At 38.5% G+C, this 22,789-nt stretch overlaps 1 protein-coding gene across 2 annotated transcripts in view; it reads left to right on the plus strand.

Moving 5' to 3' along the window:
- Positions 1-22,789, plus strand: part of SOL1 (carboxypeptidase D) — a 50,752-nt gene that overhangs the window by 1,140 nt on the left and 26,823 nt on the right. The window contains exons 1-9 of one of the 2 annotated variants that reach the window (XM_077389660.1): positions 1,078-1,161; positions 6,838-6,891; positions 7,013-7,069; positions 9,137-9,232; positions 15,951-16,073; positions 16,263-16,367; positions 20,812-20,858; positions 21,355-21,480; positions 21,761-21,863. In XM_077389660.1, coding sequence (XP_077245775.1) covers positions 1,078-1,161; positions 6,838-6,891; positions 7,013-7,069; positions 9,137-9,232; positions 15,951-16,073; positions 16,263-16,367; positions 20,812-20,858; positions 21,355-21,480; positions 21,761-21,863 — 795 coding nt within the window. Of the gene's footprint in view, positions 1-1,077; positions 1,162-6,837; positions 6,892-7,012; positions 7,070-9,136; positions 9,233-15,950; positions 16,074-16,262; positions 16,368-20,811; positions 20,859-21,354; positions 21,481-21,760; positions 21,864-22,789 lie in introns of those variants that run through there. The other variant, XM_077389658.1, reaches the window with a different exon arrangement.

Here is a 22,789-nt window from a genome sequence, read left to right on the forward strand (position 1 = left end):
GCTCAAAATTACATTTAATTTTGAGCCTAATAATAGGTTTTGGGCTGACTATCACTCTCCAACCCAGAGGCGCGACAGGCGCTGCGTGCCTGCAAGGTAGAACCTCGCAAGCCCGCAAGGCATTCTTACTAAATATTCACACAATTCGAGGAATGCATCCACAATACACTAGAGCAGTAATCATAGAAACTAAAGTTTTCATAAATAAACAACTATCAGGGTTATAGTTTCAATCTCAACTTAAAGTCCAAACCACCATAACTCATCCATATTGTCTAAAACCAGTAATTACTCGTGTCTTACATAAATACAATTCCCAAAATAACTAAAAGCTTTCGAGTGTTAGACTAGTTGGGCACTCACCTGGGTCCCATCAAAAGTCAAAGTTCAGGATCTGAAAAATAGAAAACAACACGAGTAAGCTTGAAAGCCAGTAAGCATTATAGCAAATCTTTAGTTGGATCTAAGCATGCTAAGGAAAAATGCTAAAGCATACGATTAAACAATGCATGGTCAGAAGTCTTTCAATTGTATCAAAACCGGTAAAACCAAAGCAGATACTTGCAAACATATAAGAAAAACCAGAATCTTATGTGTGTAGACGGGAGGATCACATCACGGAATCAACTTCTATTGCACCCGCAGCACGGATCGAAACCAATTTCTTAGAATACAAGTTGACAAGGTCAACGTACCACTTCCCATTGGCGGGAAGGGCAAGTATTTATACCACCTTGGAAAACTGGGGTGCCAACATACCACTTCCCTTTGGCGTCATGAGATACCACATAAAATCCTAACACCATGGCTGCTTCCTATCCATGATCACAAAATATATGCCCCACATGGCACAATAATAGTTATCTCAAATATATGCTGAATCATAAAGTATAAATAGCCCATAAAGTGCACACAGAACTCATTTCAGGCATCTGAAATACTTTTGAAATATCATAAATATCACAGCAAGATTTCAAAGACAATGCTTCAAAATAATAGAAATCAATGCAACAGGACGAAATCCTTAATCAAGAGTGCAAGACATGCTAGACAACAACAAAAAATCTTCGACAAGGCATGCTAGACTCGGTTATGAAGAGAAGAAAAACTCGGCAAAATCGTCCAAATTTCCTGAAATCACAACTACTTTTCTCAAAACAGGTATCACAATTATATATTGCCACGGGTGGTTTTAGGGTATAAAACACTAAGGATGTGCTATATTACTTACCTCGAATGCAATTTGCAGTCCCTCAAAATTCGAAACCTTATCACCTATCATCCAAAATACCCAAAGATCACATACTTGGCTTAACAGCTGCATGCATAAAGGTATGGATACAAGAAGCATGCCCAAGGGTCAAAATCATAAGAAGTCCGGCCAAGAAACAAAGCCTTCGGACGGCCGACCGAAGGCCCCGGACGACTCCCCTGGTTCATCGACTATCTCAATCCACGGTTGAACGTGCACACGTGATGCTTGACCGTCCGGATTGACGGTCGTACATCCTAGTCGGTTTTAGACTTTTTCCAGTGCACGATTTTCTTTTGATTTTCACCGAGTCCAAATCTCAATAACTCCCTAACCGCCCAATGGAAATGACCAAGGCCGAACTCGTTGGAACCTTGTGACGAGAGAATTCTGACGGGTCTAGCTTGGTCGTAGAAAACTCGCCGGGCAGCGAAGACATTAGGAAATTTCTATCACTTTTCAAAGAAAACCAATCTTACCCTGCATCTTAGTTGTAAATTTTGTTTCGATGACTATTTCGTTTTGGCTGCTGAAACGAAATTTCGGTGGGATTTCGTTCATTTCGGTGAATTTCGTTCGAAAATTTTCGTTCACGCAAAAAAAAAAAAGAAGAGAAAAATCCAAAAAAATCAGAAATTGATAGGACAAGATAAAAAACTAATAAATAGTCCAAACCCGGATGATCATACTCAATGTCTTCTTCTTCGTCGTGGTCGCCGCCGCCATCACCACCTGGACCACTAGTAGGGATATCTTCTTCAAGAGGCATGTCGTCGTCGTCCCTGGCCCCAACCATAATAGGAGGTGCTTCAAGATTTTCCCAACCAATGTCTTCCGGTGTGAAACTAACATCTTCTTCTTCCGCAACCCAATCCATCATGACATCTAGATGATCTATACTCAAAGGGTCACTAGTGGTAGAAGATTTCCTCAACAAGTCCCTGAAAAGAAAAATATTAAGTTTAATGTCAAAGTTTAAACTTAAAGCTTAAAGTGATGAGGTGAGAGTTGAAAACATTATATTAAGTTGTATACCTTTGCCGAAACTTGAGGTTGTAGTGGACAAACACCAAGTCATTCAATCTCTGGTACTCCAACCTGTTTCTCTTTACAGAGTGGATGTGTTCAAAGGTACTCTAGTTCCTTTCACATCCAGTCGCACTACAGGTCTGACTGAGGATTCTGATGGCAAAGCTCTGTAATTCCTCCACGTTACCTCCGAATTGATTCCACCATGCGACTGTAAAGTAACAAATAGTAAAGCATTTATTTGCTGAGAAACTGAAAGTTAAAATGAAGTAAACTTAATTAAACAAACAAATCAAATATACCTGGTCCCACCTTCGATCGGTTGCGGATTGCAAGCTTCATTCCAAACATACCAGTAGCCTCTCGATAACTCTCGATTTGATTGCTGATGAGATCTTGTGTAGTTTCATCAGGTACCAGTCGAGTGATGCATGCCAGCAAGCCTTTGGTGACTTCACTGTGCTAAGAGAATGTAGGAGTGAAAAAGAGAGCAGGGTTAAGAATGTATCCTGCTGTATGGAGGGGACTGTGGAGTTGTCTATCCCATCTTTGGTCGATAATCCTCCAGATGGGCATATCATCTAATTTTTTCTTCAACCTCTCCTTGATGTTCTCTTTGGCCCTATCCATAGCCTCATATAGGTAACCCATTGCCGGTTTGTCTTGCCGATCTACCAAACGTAGCACTCTCACTAAAGGCTCGCTAACGTTTAGAATGTACTTGCACTGGTCCCAAAAAGATTTGTCCAACACAGTACTAACTATCTCTTCACTCAGTGGGTGTTAGACAAACCTACTAGTACCATACTCGTCAGATACGAACATTTGTTGAAGTGCTTTCTGATTCAACACCAGACTTTGTATGCTTATGAAATTTGTAGCAAATCTGGTCCAAGCAGGACGACACAACTCCCTCCCACCTGTGAACTTCTTCCTCATCAAATTCAAGAGGCCTCCGTGATTGTAGATGAACTTTGTAATCATTTGAGCCCTCTCAATTGTGCTTGTTATGTGAGGAAATACACTCGGTTTGCTCAGATGCTCCAAGATGAGATCTAAGCGATGGGCTGCACACGGAGTCCAGAAGAATGTACCATATTTGGCTTCTAATATTTTCCCAGCAGCTTTATAACTTGGCTCACTGTCAGTTACAAATTGCACCACATATTCCGTATTAACTTCTGTGACAATCTTATCAAAGATATTCAATAATTCATCGGCATTCTTCACTATGCCAGATTCATCAACGAATTTTAGGAATATGACTCCTTTAGGGAAGTACACCAAAAAGTTGATTAGGGAACATTATTTGGTGTTTGTCCATCCATCCTACAACCAGTGTATCTCCACGACATCTTTATCTCCTCCAAGTAGTTGTTTACTTCATCCACTGTATTTTTCAAAATGGAACCCCTTAAAGCATGATAAGCAGGTGCCTTATAACCCGAATCGACGGCATTCACAACATCAAACATAGGTTGCCAGAAATAAGGGTGTCAATTTTGGCTCGGGCTCGGAAGCTCGCTCGAGCTCGGCTCGAATCCTTAACGAGCCGAGCCCGAGTTAGGCCAGGCTCGGCTCGGCTCGTTAAGGCTCGTTAAGAATTTAATATATTTAAATATATATATTATATATTAATATATACACTAAAAGGGTTGTCTAGGGAGTGAAAGGGGGAGGCAAAATATGTCACTTCTTTTTTGGAACCCCATTTGTTACTTGGACCACCCCCTAGTGTAAAAAGAGTAGTAAAAAAACACTAGATAGGGCTGTCCAGGGAAGATGAGGGGTGTAAAATTAATATAATTCGAGCTCGATAAGGCTCGCGAGCCTGGCCGAGCCTGACCGAGCCGAGCCGAGCCGAGCCTGGCCAAGCTCGGCTCGGCTCGGCTCGTTTACACCCCTAGCCAGAAAGGTGAATTGGCAACATTGAAAGGGAGATTGGCATCATAGCAAAGCATGCCAACCGCCATGTCTGCCCTATCCACTGTTTCTTTGGTAGCCAAAGCACTTTTAATGCTTGGCTGGGCTCTCGGGGTTGTTCGTGGTGCATAGAAATTTCTGATCCCTCCTGTGATTCCCTTCTTCTTCCTTTTTGTACCACTCGGGTCTTCAAGAACTTCCTTACCCTTTCGCCGAGGGAATGGTCTACTGCCAATGTCTTCTTCATCATCCTGCTCTTCTTCCTCTTCTTCGTCTGGTGTGCCATAAAAACCTCCAACCTCTGCTCTGGATATGCCTTTCTTTTCTCTTTGAATCTAAGAGTTGCTTCATTCGGTATTTTACATCTTCAGACACTATTTTGCATGCTGCTAGGGGTGTAAACGGATCGAATTCGGAGCGGATATGGCTATATCTGAATTCGATTACAGTATACACTATCTGAATTCGGATTCGGATTCGGATTCGACGGATATTTAATATCTATTACCGAATTCGTATCTGCCGGATATTGTTCGAATTCAAATATTATCCGTATCCGTTTATTCGGTAAATTCGAACATTTTATTGCGGCACTTTATCTTTTTTCTCCTTCTTACTCGAATGAATTTTTCAAACCCTAAAACTAGACCTCTACATTCTCTTCACAAAATTAACTCTCAAACCCTAAAATATATGAGATCCTCTTCTTCCTTTTAAAACAAAGGCAGAGAGAGAGAGGGAGGCGGTGGGGATGGATGATAGTGTTGATAGTGGTTTTTGGGTTTTTCCTTTTCTTTTTATATATGATGGAATGGGTTTGGGTCATTTTTGTTTTTGTTTTTTTTTCTAAAAAGAAAATTCACTTTTCTTTTAGAAACAAAAGATAGTGTGTCATTACTAAAAATAAATATTAATGATATTATTAATAATAAATAAAAAGGATTTACTTCTCGGATTCGGATGTTAAACGGATCGGATATACCATTTACCAGATTCGCATCCGCTAAGAGCCGGATATCTCATAAACGGATTCGGATAATATCCGCTTGAAACGGATTCGGATAATATTCGCTTTAAACGGATTCGGATGCGGACGGTAATCGAATTTCCGAATATCCATTTACACCACTGCATGCTGCTACCTCACCAGGAACAACTGCTAAATGTTCTTTCAAGCGAGTTATACCTCCACCCGATATGACTTTGCCAAAAATATGCAAGTTACTTTGTTTTTTTGACCCGGCACCAATGTGTCGTAAGCCCATGCCGGGTAATCCGATCTAGCGGGTGCTGAAACAATAGAGGATGCTCCTCTAGAAGGTCCCGACCCACTCATTTTGAAATGAAGTAGAAGGGGACAAATAAAGTAGAAGAAAGGAGATGGGAACAAATAAAATGAAGTAGAAGGGGACAAATCAAGTAAGAAATGAAATTGAAATGAAAGAAAGGAAATGGAAACAAATAAAGCTTTAACTTTCCTGGACTTGAAGCCTTTAGAGGAGAATCGAAGCCCTTGAACTTGAGTTGAAGAGAGCAGTAGCCTTCACTTGAAGTTTGAAGCCTTTGGAAATTTGTAGTGTGGTCTTGAGTCTTTACTCTAGTTGTAAGTTGAAGGTAAGCCTTCCCTTTGCTCCAAAATGGACTTGGATTAAAGATTATAGAAGTTGAAGAAGAGTGTAGAAGACTTAGTAGAACAGTGCAAGTGAAAGTAGTAAAGAGAAGGAATGAATCACTTATGTGAAGGTGGAGGAGAAGTTGGTGGGGCAAGGGCTATTTATAGAGTGTTTTTATGGCTTGTGTAAGTATTAAATGACTAAAATACCCTTCCCAACAGTTATAAACAGTCACATTTTGGGGCTAAAACGGTAAAAATAGAAAAATAGCCGTTACAGGGGCATTTCCGTAAAGTTTGGAGTTCAAAAGTCAAAACTAGCCGTTACTGACGATTTCGGTTGAAATCAAAATTCCGAATTTCAGAAAATTTCGTCCGGAATGACCTTACTGAAATTTCCACCGAAACAAAACTTCCGGGATTTCGTTCCGTTTTCGGAACGAAACCGAAACGTTTCGTCCATTTCGGACGAAACGAAATTTACATCTAAGCCCTACATACATGTCAAGGCATCCATGAAAACAACAAATTTTTTAATCAAATTCTTACATCTGATTAGCTTTTCTAGCGTCCAACGAGCTCTTCAGCAGCCTTTCTTCTTCGTTTGGGGTTTCTTCTGGAGAAAAGGCTGAGATATGAGTATTTATAAGCTTAGTTTATTCTAAATGAAAAAAATGCCCTTCACCGTTATTAAATTTACATGAAGGGTATTTGGGGTATTTCACTGACAATCAGTTGTCATAATCCTATACGAACAAGGGCTAAATTTTCTGTGGGAATACTGTAGAGGGACAATGCTGCAGAGTGGACCACTGAAATGCTTATACACTATTTGTTACTTCCAAGTGATAATGTGGTAGATACATTTGCATATTTGGAAACACCTAAAAATGTTGTCCTTTTAAATTATGCACAAGAAAACCCCTTCTATGTTGACAGGCTTGCAAATAGGGCTTATTTTTCTTTGTTTTTGGCTTGAATTAGTGTCTGTGCTGACTTATGCTTTGTTTCTCTCTTTGAGGGATTATTGAAATCAATAATTAGTATTGGCAAGAGCGTGAAAGAAGTTCCACTGGTAATTGCTATCACCTACCTGAATCTATTGTCTATGCTCCAATTAGTTTTTAAAATGTCATGAAACGTAAACATTTTATACTTATTTTTTAATGAAGGGATTTTTCATTTGTTTATTGTAGTGGGTGATAGAAATTTCTGACAAGCCGGGGCACGAAGAAGCTGAGCCCGCATTCAAGGTAAAGGATCTTCTGATAGCTCTATTACCATTATTTTATTGTTGGGCTATGTTATAATGACTGCTTTCTCAAAATGATAATGCCTAGGTGGATGTGATCTCAAAAAGTTTGTCTCAATAATGCTTCCTAGCATGACTGTTCACTATCGCTATGCATCTACGATATGATATGTTTGCATCCATCTCCTTTAAACTTTTGGCTCAGCTCTCCGCCTTTGACAGTTTTTCAAGCATAAATTTGCCACAAAACACTAGAGAATATAACCATCAGCACAAAATATTTGTCATAAGCGAGTGAGAAAATGGAATGAAAATTCCGATGGAGAAACAATATATATGGACCTCAAAACACTCCCAAATTAATTTTAATCTAGTCCATCATGAAGATTATTCTTGTGTTATACAAAAACTCATTTGAAATCTTAAAGAGAATTCAACTCAAACTATGAATTACTAAGCCTAAAACCCAATATAGGAATTGCTTGGATAGGGCCCGCTTGAAACATACTAAAAGGACGTTGTAAATTAATCTAAAATTCACCAGAAACCATAAAAAAAAGAGACCGATCAGAATGGTGGAATTTATGCCTCAACCAAATCCCAAATGGGCTCACTGTTACCTTAGCATGACATCTTTAGTACGATCTATTCTAGACTATTTTATTTGTTTTTTCTCCTAATTTTTCTTCAATATATATATGTTGGTTCTGTGATCTGTCTTGGGCTGCATGAATTCCCCTGGTCTGAGAGAACTTAGCTCGAACTATTTGGCAACCTAGTTATCGATTATGTTTCGTTCCCGGTTCGTTTGGTGTTTCGGCCATTTCGACGTTTTGTTTTGGAAAAGACGCTACAATGGAACAATTTTTTTTAAATAGTTAATTTAAAAAAAAAAAAAACGGAAAATTGTTAGACAAATATAAGAAACTATTATATGAACCAAATTTAAGAAAAAAGAACATATTTTATTGCTTAAACATTATATTTATTATGATACATCAATAAAAGAAAGAAAATTAATAAGGTTTATATAGAGTATATGTGGGTTTATATAGAGTTTTTCATGCTTGGGGAGGAAAAATGATGGAAGATACCCTCCAAACGGCTATAAAATGGTCAAAAAGGCTAAAAATAAGGGAAAAACAAAAAAGAATCGTTAAGGGGTGAAACTGTAATTTTTTTCAAAAAATGAATGGTTTGACCAAAACAAGGCCGAAACGAAACAAAGCAAATGAAACAGAACAACATTGGACGAAACAGGACAAAACAACGGAACAAAATTCTGGCTGAAACGGAACATAAGATGTTTCTATTCCGTCTTTCTGACTGCAACGAAACGTTTCGGCCGAAACGGAACGAAATTCTGGCTGAAACGGAACATAACATGTTTCTGTTCCGTTTTTCTGACCGCAACGAAACGTTTCGGCCGAAACGAAATGAAATTGATTACTTAGGTTGGCAATGACATTAACTCTAGAATCATTCATTCAATTATCTAAGTTCCTTTTCGGTAACCCATGTACTGATCCCATGCATCTTTCCTTCTAATGTCACTAAGAACTTATTTTTGCCTCTTTGTTGCACATCTACAATATCGAGGGATTTTTCCTCCAGCTTCTTTTAAATTTGGTCAAATATAAATTTCACAATTAACACCTACATATTCAACTTCCTGCTCGGAATGTCATATAGACCGGAACCATGAAAATAGGACTGATATTAAGGTTGTTGGGTAGCTTCAGATAATATGCATTTGCTCCCACCTCCGTTAGAATTTTGCATGCCAATCTTCTTTGCCTTTAACTTGTGGTGAGATCTTTGTGGAATTATTCCTTTTTGTAAGGATCACCTACCAACCTTCTTCAAACATTTCCTTTAAGATAGGGATTTGTATGAAGTACACCCTGCTGTTGCAAATCGGTTAATATGCAATGGTATAAAGGAAAGGAAAGGAAAGGAAGCCTGTTATATAGTTATTTATAAATGATAATTTTGTTACTTTTGTCCTTATGGAAATTATCCTGTTAACTTAGCTGAATAAAAGATCATTTGCTGGACATTGGTGCAGTTCCTTGGAAATGTGCATGGAGATGAACCTGTTGGCCGTGAGCTACTCATACTCCTTGCAAATTGGTTATGTGATAACTATATGAAGGATCCTTTGGTATTTTGCCTCTTCTGTTTTTTCAGTACACATGGTTTCCGCCTGCTACTTTGTTCTTGTTTGCTCTGTGATCTCATGTTTGGAGAAACTGTTGTAGATTTTTTTGGGTTTGAATGTCTATATTCAATGGATATATCTAGGGAAGAATGTCCAGATATTTCTCCTATCTGAGTGAGTATTTGGCAGGTGGAGAAGATTGTGTCGTGAATCTGACTTATCAATTCCACTTTAGCTACTCGTCTATTCAAGTAATTGATAAGATATTCAAATGATATATATATATATATATATATATATATATATATATATATAGAGAGAGAGAGAGAGAGAGAGAGAGAGAGGAAAAGGATTGTACGCTCAAGTGTACCAAGCTTATGGTACGCTCGAGTGCCCAATCATATGGGTCCCACATTTTTTGTAGTGATCCAAAGTTTAAATTTATTGCCAATGTTTTTGGTTTCAGCTTCATGGTTTTCGCCTGCTACTTTGCTCTTCTTTGCTCTGTTATCTTATATTTGGAGAATCGGTTGTAGATTTTTTTTATTTTGAATGTCTATAATCAATGGAAATGGTTGTAGATTTTTTGATTTTGAATGTCTATTATCAATGGATATATCTGGGAAAGTATGTCCCTCCAAATATTTTTCCTATCTGATTTGGATGTTTCATATGCTGTATTTGGCATGTGGAGAATATTGTGTCAAGTAACTGACTTATCAATTCCTCTTTAGCTACTTGTCTATTCAAACAATTGATAATGTCAAATGATATATATATATATATATATATATATATATATATATTTTATTACATGCATTATATTTGTTACCAAGGTTTTAGGTTTCAGCATCGCTATGTGTTTCATTCATGACAGAAATGGAAACATGTCTGTTTCGGATGGAAATTTATGTGGAAATCCTATAAAATCATGGAACATATGGAAACATAATTATGGACATTTAAGATGAAACTTCAGGTAAGCGCTTGAATAAGCACAAATACACTAAAAACTATCACATTAGCAAAAAACTACCCATAATGGTTTAACAACATCGAACACCTAATGGCATGCGTTTTTCTGCTTGTGTAATAATTCAGTACAGACCAAATTTCACATGTAATTCATATAAATATTTATACATAATCCAAACATCACATTTTACTTTTAATCTGTTGGATATATGTAATAAGCCTGAGGGCATAGTTGTCATTGTACTTATCTCTCTTTAAATAAATACATTAGTGAGGGGGAGTTTCTTCTCCAAATCGCTTTTTCTCTTCTCCAAAATCTCCAACATGGTATCAGACCCTTAGGGTTTTCTGATCCCTAGGGATTCCTCTTGGCCTCCATCTTCTCCGTCCCACAACCCTAACCCTAACCCTCCATTATCTCCATCATCTAACCCTAACCCTAACCAGCGTCCCCCCCCCCTCCCTTCTCCCTCACGCCCCACCATCCTCTCATCCCATCCAGCACCCTCTCCCCACCTTCTCCTGCACCTCCTCTGCCCCCCGCCCCAACCCCCCCCCCCCCCCCCCCTCGGCGCCCCATCCAGCACCCTTGCCCCATCCCTCCGGCCCCCCCGCCTCACTCCATCTTCTCCATGGCCCCTACTATCCTGTGTCCTTCTCTCGTGAGGCCGCGCCATTCGTTCTTTTCTTGAGTAGTTGGTTCCTTTCATCTCTTATATTCATCTTGCCGTTGCTTGTGGGTTCATCTTCTTCTCATTCTTATGGATCCTCCTGTCATTGTGGATCCCTCTCTCGGCATGACTACTGAAATTCATGCCACCCCACCTCCTTCTGCTCCGTCTTCCTCACCTTCTCCTAGCTATGCACTTGTGGATGGATCTTATCCACAGTTGAATATTGTAAAGTTTGATGGAACCAACTAATTACCATGGAAAGTTGCTGTTGAGACATACCTTCTAGGTCGAGGCAAAGTTAGCTTTCTTCGGGATGATCCCCCATCTCTCAAGGACCCTTCCTATTCTCGATGGGAGATGGAAGATGCCTTGATTCGTAGTCTACTCTGGCAGAGCATGACCCCTGCCATTTCATCCACCATGATTCTCCTTCCTACTGCAAAGGAGATCTGTGATCACACAGCTGTCACCTACTCTGGGGTTGAGAACCTCAGGCGTATCTGTTCCACTTACTCTGAGTGGATGCGTTTGCGACGTGGTGACATGTCCCTCGAGACTCATTATGGACAGTTTATCTCATTATGTCAGCAGCTTGACATTTTCTTACCTCTTAGTTCTGATATCAATGTCCTTCGTCGCCAGAGAAAACAAATTCGGGTTGTGCACTATCTTGAGAGCCTGGGCCCTGAGTTTACTTACCTTCGCCATTAGATTCTTGGCTCTGGCACTATTCCATCATTACGGGAGGCCTGTTCCCGTGCGCAGCAGTGCCTTGATGAGGCACCATCCAGCCTCCCGCCTGATAGTTCCGCTCTCATATCTTCTGATGGTATTGGTGGCTCCAGGCCACCCAAAGGAGGTGGCTCCTTTCCCCGGGCTCGTGGACGTGGTCGTGGAGGTGGTCGCGTTGGTGGTGGCCGTGGTCGTCCTTACTGTACTCATTGCCATCAGGATGGCCACCAGATTGAGACATGCTACACGCTTCATCTTGAGCTTTGCCCACCTCGATCAGCTCATCTCACTGCTCCTGGTGCATCTGACAGCTTGACCCCTACGCCCGGCTCTACTTCGGTTGATGAGTCCTTTACCTTCTCGAGGGCAGATTATGAGGAGCTGCAGCGGTTTAGACAGAGTGCTTCACAGCCCACTGTCGGATTTGCGCAACCAGGTAGTTCACCCACTACCTTACTCTCTAGCTCCGGGTCCTGGATTATTGACTCAGGAGCCTCCAATCACATGACTGGTAACTTATCTCAGCTATCAACTTTTCGCTCTTTTTCTTCTGGCTCTTAGACCATTACCCTTGCTGATGGGTCCACTTCTCCCATCACTGGTACTGGTACAATATGTCCCTCACCAAATATTTCATTATCATTTGTACTATATGTCCCTAAATCTCTATTTAATTTACTTTCTGTCAGTCAATTGACGAAAAATCTTCAGTGCTCCATCTCATTTTATCCATCTTACTGTTTGTTTCAGGATCTTTCGACTCGGAAGACGATTGGATCGGGTCGTGAGGTGGATGGACTTTACCGCCTTAACTGCAGCCGTTCTCCTATAGCTTTGCATAGCTTTGTTGACGCCTATCAGTAGCACTGCCGTCTTGGTCATCCGTCTCTTCAGCGCCTTCAGGAGACGTCGTTTGTTCCTTCCTCAGTCTCTCCGTTCCAGTGCGACTTTTCGGTCTGCCCCTACCTCTTTTTACTCCATCAATTTGGCACGAGTCGCCTCTTCTCACCGGAGCATCCAAAGGTCTTAGGGTTTGATTTAATAATATGTTGGAGGAAAGTTTGATTTAATATAATGTAGATTAGGATTTCACATGAAAGAGAGGTTGGGTTTAGGGTTTGAATGGATAGTTTAGATGAAAGAGGGTTGAGTTTAGGGGTTTGAATGGGCAGTTGGTATTAGGGTTGCTACTCGGGTCGGGCAGGTCGGGTTTTTCAGAACCCTACCCGTAGGGCTGCAAATGAACTGAGCCGGATCACTAACATGTTTGGGTTCGGCTCATTAAAAGCTCGGCTCAAGCTCGTTCTTTTGCTAAACGAGTTGAACCCGAGCCCAAAAATTAGGCTCGTCAAATAAACGAGCCGAACTCGAGCTTTGTATAGTTCGGCTTGGACAAGCTCGTGAACTTTTTAGGCTCGGTTCATAAAGCCGAGCCGAGCTTTAAAGCTCGGATTATGTTCGTTATATTACTATATATATTATATATATATATATATATATTACTTAATGGTATTTTTTTGATGTGTTTACTAAACGAGCTATCCCCGAACCCAACCAAGCTCACTAAAAGCTCGGCTCGGGCTCATTTGTTTACTAAACGAGCCGAGCCGAGCTCGAGCTTTGTTGAATTTTGGCGAGCCGAACACGAGCCTATAGTATAAAGCTCGTCACGAACACGAGCCGACGCTCAAACAAAGCGAGCCGAGCACAAACACCCCAAAGTTCGGCTCGGCTCGTTTGCAGCCCTACCTACGCTACCTGAGAAATTATCTCGGGCCGGGTTTTATTATTTAGCATAGGATAATGATTAGCCGACCCCAACTAGTTTGGGACAAAGGCTGAGTTGAGTTGAGTTGAGTTGAGCATAGGATAATGATTAATTTCAAAGATTGTAGAAAAACGACAAAATTTCACACTAAAAAAAAGGGCGGCCCAGTGCACGAGGCTCCAGCCATTGCGGGGTCTGGGGAGGGCTAGATGTATGCAGCCTTACCCTCTAAATTTATATCATCAATGCATAAATTTAAGAAGGAAACTATTTTTTCACATCACAAACATGATCAGCCCAACTGAAAAAAATTATATCAGTATATTAGAAAATATTTTGCCATGTTATTCAAGAGATGTTAAGAAAATCTTAGTACACTTGTAAGAGTCGGGTCAGGTTTCAGGTTTCTTTAAACCCTACCTGACCCAAGATTGGGTCGGGTTTTTTCAACCTAAAACCCTACCCAACCCAAGACCCATGATTTCTAAACCCGACCCAAGTTGCAACCCTAGTTGTTATCAAATGGCTTTTAAGAAGATTGGAGGATATGAATAGGGTTTGAGTAAGAATATGAGTTCAAAAACTCTCATGGAGATATGAACACAAGATCAATATGCAACAACGATTATAACATGCTCTGGTGTGCTAGCTGTCCTCTGAAGGACACCTTTTCTTAATCATGGTTGCCATGTTCCTAATGTTTTCATCCCCATTGAAATCAAATCCTTCGGTCGACATGTCTGATTTCTATAATGTTTTGGCCATGTCGACTGAAATGCTGCCACTTTAGTATGTAAGTTCTAAAAATTAGTCAACATATCGAGATTTCAATCATAAGTGCGTAGAGAAAGTTGGGTTTTCACTTTTTTGCTTCCTAAGTGCTTATTTTATGTTTTTATATTTTCTAGTTTTTCTAATTATAGTGCAAATGCATCATCTAATTGTTGATTTGATGCATTTGTACATGAATTAGTGCCTGGATTTTTGTTTTTCATGGATTTATTATTATCAAAACTACGAAAAATTATACTTTTGAGAAAAAAAACTTATCATATATGCATGTTAGCTTCTAATTTTATTATAATGTTAGTTCTTGCTTGATCTATCGATTGATAGTCAAGTTTGGTCCATTTCAAAAATTAATTATTTTATTTATTTTTGCTTGAAAATCCTCTTAAAATAGGGAAAACTATAGTTCTAAAAATACTTATCATATATGAATGCTAGTTTCTGTTTCTTTAATATGTTATTGTTGCTCGATGTGCCAATTAATTAGCTCAATTTTTTTTATTTAAAAAATTTATTTATTTATTTATTTTGTTAGAAATCCTTTAAATTTTCATCATTTTATTTTAATTTATGAAATTAATGAATGGGGTGACATTTTCTTACATTTTGTCTTTATTTGAACCATATGTATATTTGGTCAGATTACGGACATGCGAGACAACGCATGCCAGCAGGTCTTTGTTCTTGTTAAGCCATTATGGATATGTGTCTTGCTTATGTGATGGTTTCTAAGTGTGTATTTGTTCTTATTCTAGCATTTCCTAACATTTTAAATTTCCTTCACTTGCATGCATTTCCATAAACTTCAGTGATTTTACAGGGTTTCTACCTAAATCTATGACAGAGAATGGTATGTTTCCATTTATGTGGCGACCGACTTGCATACTGAAACTGATGTTTAAAACCTTGGCCTTTGGCCTCTTTCAGAGGGGAAAGTGTTGGTGACTCCTTTGCACGCTAGGAAGGCAAATTAGTGTGGAAAGTTATGTTTTGTTGGAATTTCTTCCATCAGGAGATTGACACATAGTTTTCTTCATGGTGAGACTGGAATCCATATTCATCAAGAGACAAGTAGACGATAGGAGGGTTTGGATGAGGTCACATGAAAAGTTCTTAGTCATATCATTTTTTACTCAGTTCTGCTGTTTGTGCTCTCCCCTACTAGAAGGTTGTGCGTGTCTTAGGCACCTCATCGTGTGCGCCTTCTGTTGGACAGGTTGCCTTGATAAGATTCTGACTATTGATTATCTAAAGCCTTAATGAATAATTGACAAATTTGAGGGAGGAGAAGTTCAAGTCTGCCTCACAACTTGTCTCTTCTCTTTTATATTAGTTAAATCAATTTTTGTAAGACACCCATGCAGTGTACATAAAGCTGAAGGGCATAAAAGGAAAATTCAACTAACAACCAACTTTTATACACTTATATCTATATATTACAAGAGGACCTACTCTATGATTTATCCACACCCCTTACTGTTGTATAAAGTGATATACAAAGTCTATTTTTCACGTTCATGTCATTTTGTAAATTTTTATTTTTTGCATGATTTTAATTTGTATCGAGAAACTAACTTGTACACATAAAGGTTTATATATTACAAGAGATCCTGCACTGTAATTGTCTTATTTTATTGTCCATCTATATATTTGGATAAAACCCTTAAAAATTTATTTTATGAAGCCTATTTTCTATACCTATTTCTTAAGAGAAAATATACCTCATTTGTTGCATTGTTCAACTTCAAGAAGAAATATATTTGAATCGCTTCTATCTTTGCAGGCAACATTGATCATAAAAAATGTCCACCTTCATATACTTCCGACGATGAATCCTGATGGATTTTCTCTTAGACAACGTGGTAATGCAAACAATATTGACCTAAATCGTGATTTCCCAGACCAAGTCAGTATCTATTCATGACTTAAATTTTCCTATTTAGCAAATGCACGGTCTCTTTTACGATGTGTTAGATGATTGAGTGATTAGTTTCCACCATCACAAGATTTCGTTTTTTGTTATATTTACTTTGTGGCATTTTCTTCTTTAATAATCATGGTGGGAAATATCAACTGACACAAGAATTGCATGTAGTTTTTTCCAACGAATGATGATGTGGACTTGCGACAACCTGAAACAAAAGCAATTATGAGTTGGCTTACAGGGAGACATTTCACGGCTTCCGCTAGTTTACACGGGGTAAGATTTCTTTTATATTTATTTAGTGCTGTAAACCATAATAATAAAAGAGACTTGCTAGGAAAACGGGAATCCGTTTTGGGAAAAAAAAATGGGCATCAATCAATGGAGCCACGTCCACTAAAAGACAAAGGAAGGGGGTTCAAATCCCCATAATAGCAATAAATACACCTTTAAAAAGGTCAAATCAACGGTCATGTCTATCCCGTTTTTATTTTCCAAATGGAATCCCGTTTTCAAAGTGTTTTTCATAATAAAATGTTCATGCCATTTGATAACCTTGAAAGTTTATCCTCCGTTTTAGAGCGTAGTTTCATACATATGACTTGGAAATCTGGAAGCTTACAATATTAAAAGATAAAACTACTATTACAAGTTCGAGGAACTGGATGAACTGCTCATTTTCTACCCTTTTGTATTATCCAATGACATATCTTTTTGTGAATATTTAATTTCCTTACAATCTTTCAACCTCATTTGCCCTCTGCCCATCCACAACTCACTCTCCCATGACCCACAAAATTAAATGCATGGACAGTCTCTCAACCATAATAAAGCATCTCTAATTATGTTTTCTTGCCCCTTTTCTTTTTCTCACTTCATAGAGACGCATCCCCTAATAAAAGACCCCCATTTCCGCATGAAGGAAAATAACATATACTTTAATCAGGTTTAGGTAAAACCTACGGTCTTAGCAGCTAAGCTGAAAAGGAGAGGAGAAAGAGGATCTACTTATCTTAATCTCCTAGATGAAGGGATAGTAAACCAGTTAACCCTTCTTTAATCAAAAGAGAAATGAATAGTCGAAATGCACCAATGAATCCATTTTCTCCATTTCATATCAAAAGTCCAAAGCCCATTTTCTCTAGAGTCCACTGCAGGGAGGGCCACTCCAACCTGTCTTACGCATTTTCCATCCAACTCCCATCTCTGGTATTGGTACTCTTTCACCACATTCTGGTTCTACTTTATCTTCAGTACTCTGTGTACCTAAGTCTCCTTTCAATTTGATTTCTGTCAACCAGATTACTAAGTATCTTAACTGCTCGGTCTCATTCTTCCAGTCTTACTGTGTGTTTTAGAATCTCTCGACTGGGAGGACTATTGGCTCGGGTCGTGAGGTGGATGGACTCTATCGCCTCGACTATGATCCCCTGTTTCCTATTTTGCATAGCTCCGTCGACTCATATTTGTGGCACTGCCGTCTTGGACATCCATCTCTCGAGAGGCTTGGACAGTCATCAATTGTTTCTTCTTTTGTCCAGCCTTTTCATTGCGAGTCATGTGAACTTGGGAAGCACTGCCTTTGTATTTTCCCTCTAGAGTTGTTCCAAGAGTCTCGCGTCCTTTTGATTTAGTGCATTCTGATGTATAGGGTCCCTCGTGGGCCATGTCACTTTCTGGATATAGATATTTTATCATTTTTGTTGATAATTTTCTTATATGACTTGGTTATTTTTACTTAAAGACCATTCTGAGGTCTTTCATGCTTTTCGCACCTTCCACGCTGAGGTCACTAACCAAAATAATTGTATTGTTAAATGTCTATCCACTGATAATGCTAGGGAGTACTTCTCTGCCGACTTTCAGGATTTTTTATCCACCCATGGCATTGTTCATCAGTCTACACCTCTCAGCAAAATGGTGTACCAAAGAGGAATCTCCGGTACCTTCTTGATATCGCACGTACTCTTCTCTTTCAGATGAGGGTTCCGAAACCCTGCTGGAGCGATGCCATCCTTACATCATGTTTTATGGCTAATCGTCTTTCATCTTTTGTTCTAGGTGGTTCTTCCCCTTTTTCGCTATTACATCCTCAGGGAGACCCCTTTCCCCTCACACCCAGAGTCTTTGGTTGTGTCTATTTTGTTCACAACCTCTCACCTGGCCCGGACAAATTAGATCCTCGCGCGGAGAGATGTCTTCAAATAGATAATGCAAATTCAACCATTTGAAGAAATTAAATGGGTGTGAAAGTTTAAGCTCAAATGAGGTTTTCATTAAGTCAAAAAGTGTTTGAATCCATGAGAAAACACATATTTATAGCCCACAATGATTCATGAATGTTTGGGGGTAATTTGGGCAAGAAAAGATAAAAAACGGGTCAAAAAAACAACAAGCCGTTATGCCCCAACAGCTAGTTTTTCGCGCAGGGGCGGTAGCTCACGGGGGTTCGGTCGACCGCCGTAGGGCTGCTGGAATTCTAAACAATGGATTTTTTAGTGGGGTTGTCAACCGGGACTGGGGCGGTAGACCGGGCCTGCAAAAAACAGTTTTTTTTGCCCGTTTTGTAAAATTCATATCTCACTCGTTTCTTGTCGGATTTTGACACTCTTATACTCGATTTGAATGGAAACGATGAGATCTATCTGTTAAAAATATTTGAAAATGTTTTGAACCCATTAAAGTAGAATTAAGGTCTATGGTCCATAATGCAAGTGCTAATTTGATGTCATTTCTTAACTTAGCACTTGGGCTTTGGTTCTTGGGCTATGGCCTTTTGTTTTAACAATGTTTAAGACCTTTGAAAATGATTTTCCGAAATTGAAATAGGTCTCAAGGGTGGTTTTGAAAAAGGTTTGAAAATACTTTGAAATGCAAAACCACATGAATGAGATCTCCAATACAATATAGAAAATGTAAGGTGCTTGAACTTCCTTGATTGTCTTGGCTTCAAATATCTTCTTTATGCTCTCGAGCTTGTAGGTGAACTCCTTTGAATGCTTGGTCCATGTGACTCTCCCTCTTGAATGGATTCTTCACTTTGAGACATGAGAAGGTCACCAACACTTTGTGCAACTTCAAGCTCCTCTTGGCATATGCTAGGCTTGCTTGTGGGATCCTCAACTTGAGCTCTATGCTTGGACATCTGCCAAGGATGATGCCTCCAATGTGTGCAAGCTCACTTAGTTCCTTTGTGCATGTTGATCCTCAAGCCATGTGTTGTGTTGTATTGTGCTAATGTCCTAATAGCGATATGATATGTGAAGTTACTGTCTAAGGCACAACACTCTAAGGCAACACATTAGTCCATAAAGACCAATCAATTTGAGTTTGCTAGCATCAAAATAACAAGGTAAAAGTAATTAGTTGAACCCATGGGAACCCTTGGGCTAACATGCTCCTTCCACATGCTCTTGAGTGTAGCATAATAACTAGAAAGGGACTTCTCCCCCTATCAAAGGTGGGAAATGTCCATCCGTAACTGATGGATCCTCATAAAATTTTGTCTTGAGAATAAGTCTAGATGTTGTATCCCAAATATGTCTGGGCATTTTTTGATTGTTTTGATACCAAGTAAATATTGTGAGATTGATTAATGGAAAGAGAAAAACAATGGAAGAAGTGAAAGAGGAAGAGAGAAGAGTTGGGAGAAAACATGGTAGAGAATTAGAGAGATGTGGTTGACCCCTCTCTCTCTCTTATATAGTATAATTTATGGCATTTACAATTATGCTACTAGTAAGTGAAAAAAAAAAAGAAGTTTACACTTATACCCCTGTAAACATAAAGTAACCCTAGTAAACCCCTATATCTCAACATTGAGGAATCAAGTTTAATGTTTGGGACGAATCTCGAGTATTACGTTTGGTTGGGTAATTGGGTTTGTACACTCCTTTAACTGTCATGAAGGATTCATAGGCTCTGCTCTTGCTTACACTCTCTAACACAAGATGAGGAAGAGACTGCCAAAACAACACCACAGAGTAAAGCCTAAGCCTCTCACTGACAAGAAGGAGACTGTCGTTACAGGGCCGTTTGGTTTTTACTGAAAGAAACTTAATTGGATCGAAGATCAATCAACTTATTACCCTGGATTGTATCCGAGAAAAATATTATAAGAAGAAAACTTGATATCTCCATCCGCACACCGTGATAATCCCATCCTCATGAACGGATCCAACTAAGCCCAAATCATATCACTAAGCCTGATCTTTAAGTTTATAAACTGTTGAGATATCTAACATAAAGGTTTCCTCAACCCTAGAGTTCATATGTTTCCAAAAACTGAGTCTTAGGGTTTTCGTTAATATTTATAATGTTTCTATTCCATATCAATAAAATGCTTCCAGCAAACCTGAGCGAACTAAACATACCTGCTGCTTGACCAAATAGACCTCACTGTGTAATTATGCTTCAATTTCATGCTTTCTGTATTCAACTTGTATTATTTTTTAGTCGGACCATGATTTGAATCAATGGAACCAATTCTTATTGAAGGTATAGATTTTCATCACGCTGAATTTAAACAAATTTGGATAAAATTCAATGAAATCTGCCAATATAGAATATCTTTTATTTTCTGTAATTTAATGCATGCTGAATTTAAACAAATTTGGATAAAATTCAATGAAATCTGCCAATATAGAATTTCTTTTATTTTCTGTAATTTAATGATTGAATAATATGGAAATGTTCCCTTAAGCTTCTATTTTTTTCACAGGGTGCACTTGTTGCAAATTATCCATGGGATGGCTCTCAAAACTCGAGGTAACCCTTAATTTTTTTCTTATAGAGGGCACTGGGGTATTCTCTAAACTTTGGCATTATATGGTGATTTCTGATTCCAAAATGTGCTCTTGTAGTTTCCTGTAGTTCTGAAGTTCGAAGTCACTAACCCCATCTTAGTCCTAAACAACTCTGATTTAGTGCTACTTCATGGACATTTATCATATGTTTTCTATATATGTTGATGTAAGTTTGGGGGAAGTTCACCAATGTGAGTAGTTGCTGTTTCGATTTCTTACTGGGTAATGAGAAAAATTTACAAGTATTCTTGAAGTATTCATTATTTTGTTATTAGGCATGCTCAGAGCATACATTTTAAACTTGGATTTCTTCCATTTTTAAACTTGGATTTCTTAAGTAATAAAAGTGTTGACAATTTCTTGATTTTTCAGAATTTGTGGACCACTTTCTTGATTTTTCAGAATTTGTGCTTGTTATGCTCATTGCATTTTCTATTTGCAATGTGGACCTATTTTAGGAAAGAGTACTATGCATGCCCTGATGACAAAGCATTTCGGTACATGGCAAGTGTGTACAGCCGCTCTCATCATAACATGTCTCTGAGCACAGAATTTCAAGGAGGAATTACGAACGGGGCAGCTTGGTATTGTGAAATAAACTAGCATTCAGCTAACATTAATGTTGATGTCTTCTTTTAGAGAAATGATATCCTCACTCCCTTGGTTTAATAATGTCACTCCTCTTCAATTTTCACTTGGTAATCAGTGGTTAAAAACAGTAACAATTCATAAAAAATCATCAACATCCAATCACAATAGCATTTAAGAAATAAAGGAGTGCCATTATCAGACAAAGGGAATTCACATATCATTTCCCTTCTTATATAGACGCTCTGAAATCGATTCAAGCAAATTTTCTTTCAGGTACCCTATATATGGTGGTATGCAAGATTGGAACTATATACATGGAGGTTGTTTTGAATTGACCCTGGAAATTAGCGATATCAAATGGCCTAAGGCAGATGAGGTTCATTATTTAGTTAAATCATCTTTGGCATTATGTTATTCTCGTGATTTGAAGACTGGATGTACTTCTTCAGTGCTCATTTGAGCACTTAAAAGAAATTTCTTTCTGGGAAACAAAAGTAATGTGCCAAGTCTGGTTTAATTAATGATTTAGTTTTCTATAACAATGGATGTTATAATGAAAACAAAAACAATTAACTTCTCATATTCAATTCATCTCACCCTTTGCTTTGTTTCCTTGTTATTATTACTGGAACCTATTGTACTGTTTGAGAATCAGAATATTAGGTTGATAACATTGTTGTTTGGATGCATGGTCTGAACTATTGGTTGATAGGTAATCATTGTAGTCAATAGAAGGTTCAATATGATACAAACCTGATGCATGCGTGAGACCATGGCCAACCAAGGAGGACCACACGATACAAAGGTTTTGTTTAGGCTTAGAGGTTTTGTAGTTTAAAATTGAATTTTTATTTTTCAAGGATTATACTAAAAGGACTTTAGGTCTTTAGTAGTTAAAAAGTTAATTTTTATTTTTCAAGGATTATACTAAGAGAATTTTAGTTGTTTAAAGTAGGTGTATAAACTTTAAACGATGCATGTATTTTCGTATGTCATTAAGATGCCTTGGTTCTTTAGTTACGTAAAAATGGAAAAGGGGAGTACTCACAAAATTATTGAATTGGGGTTTTATTTTTTTTATAGAAACTTAGGTCTCTCTTATGGGTTTCAATCTCCAAGGTCTTTTGAGTTTTGGCTTGGATCGGAACCCATGACTTCTGGGTTTTGATATTTTCCTTTCTAGTGAGATTCCTCGACCCTACTATATTTTTTTGGGTATATTTCTTTTTTTTGGATTGTTCTTGCTTAAATCTATTAATTTCATCCTATATCTTTGCTAAGAACCCTTTTATTGCATATTAT

Source organism: Tasmannia lanceolata, unplaced genomic scaffold (genome assembly GCF_043159265.1).
Source record: "Tasmannia lanceolata isolate RefF3 unplaced genomic scaffold, GAP_Taslan_0.1 ptg000008l, whole genome shotgun sequence".
In the NCBI taxonomy this organism is placed as follows: Eukaryota; Viridiplantae; Streptophyta; class Magnoliopsida; order Canellales; family Winteraceae; genus Tasmannia; species Tasmannia lanceolata.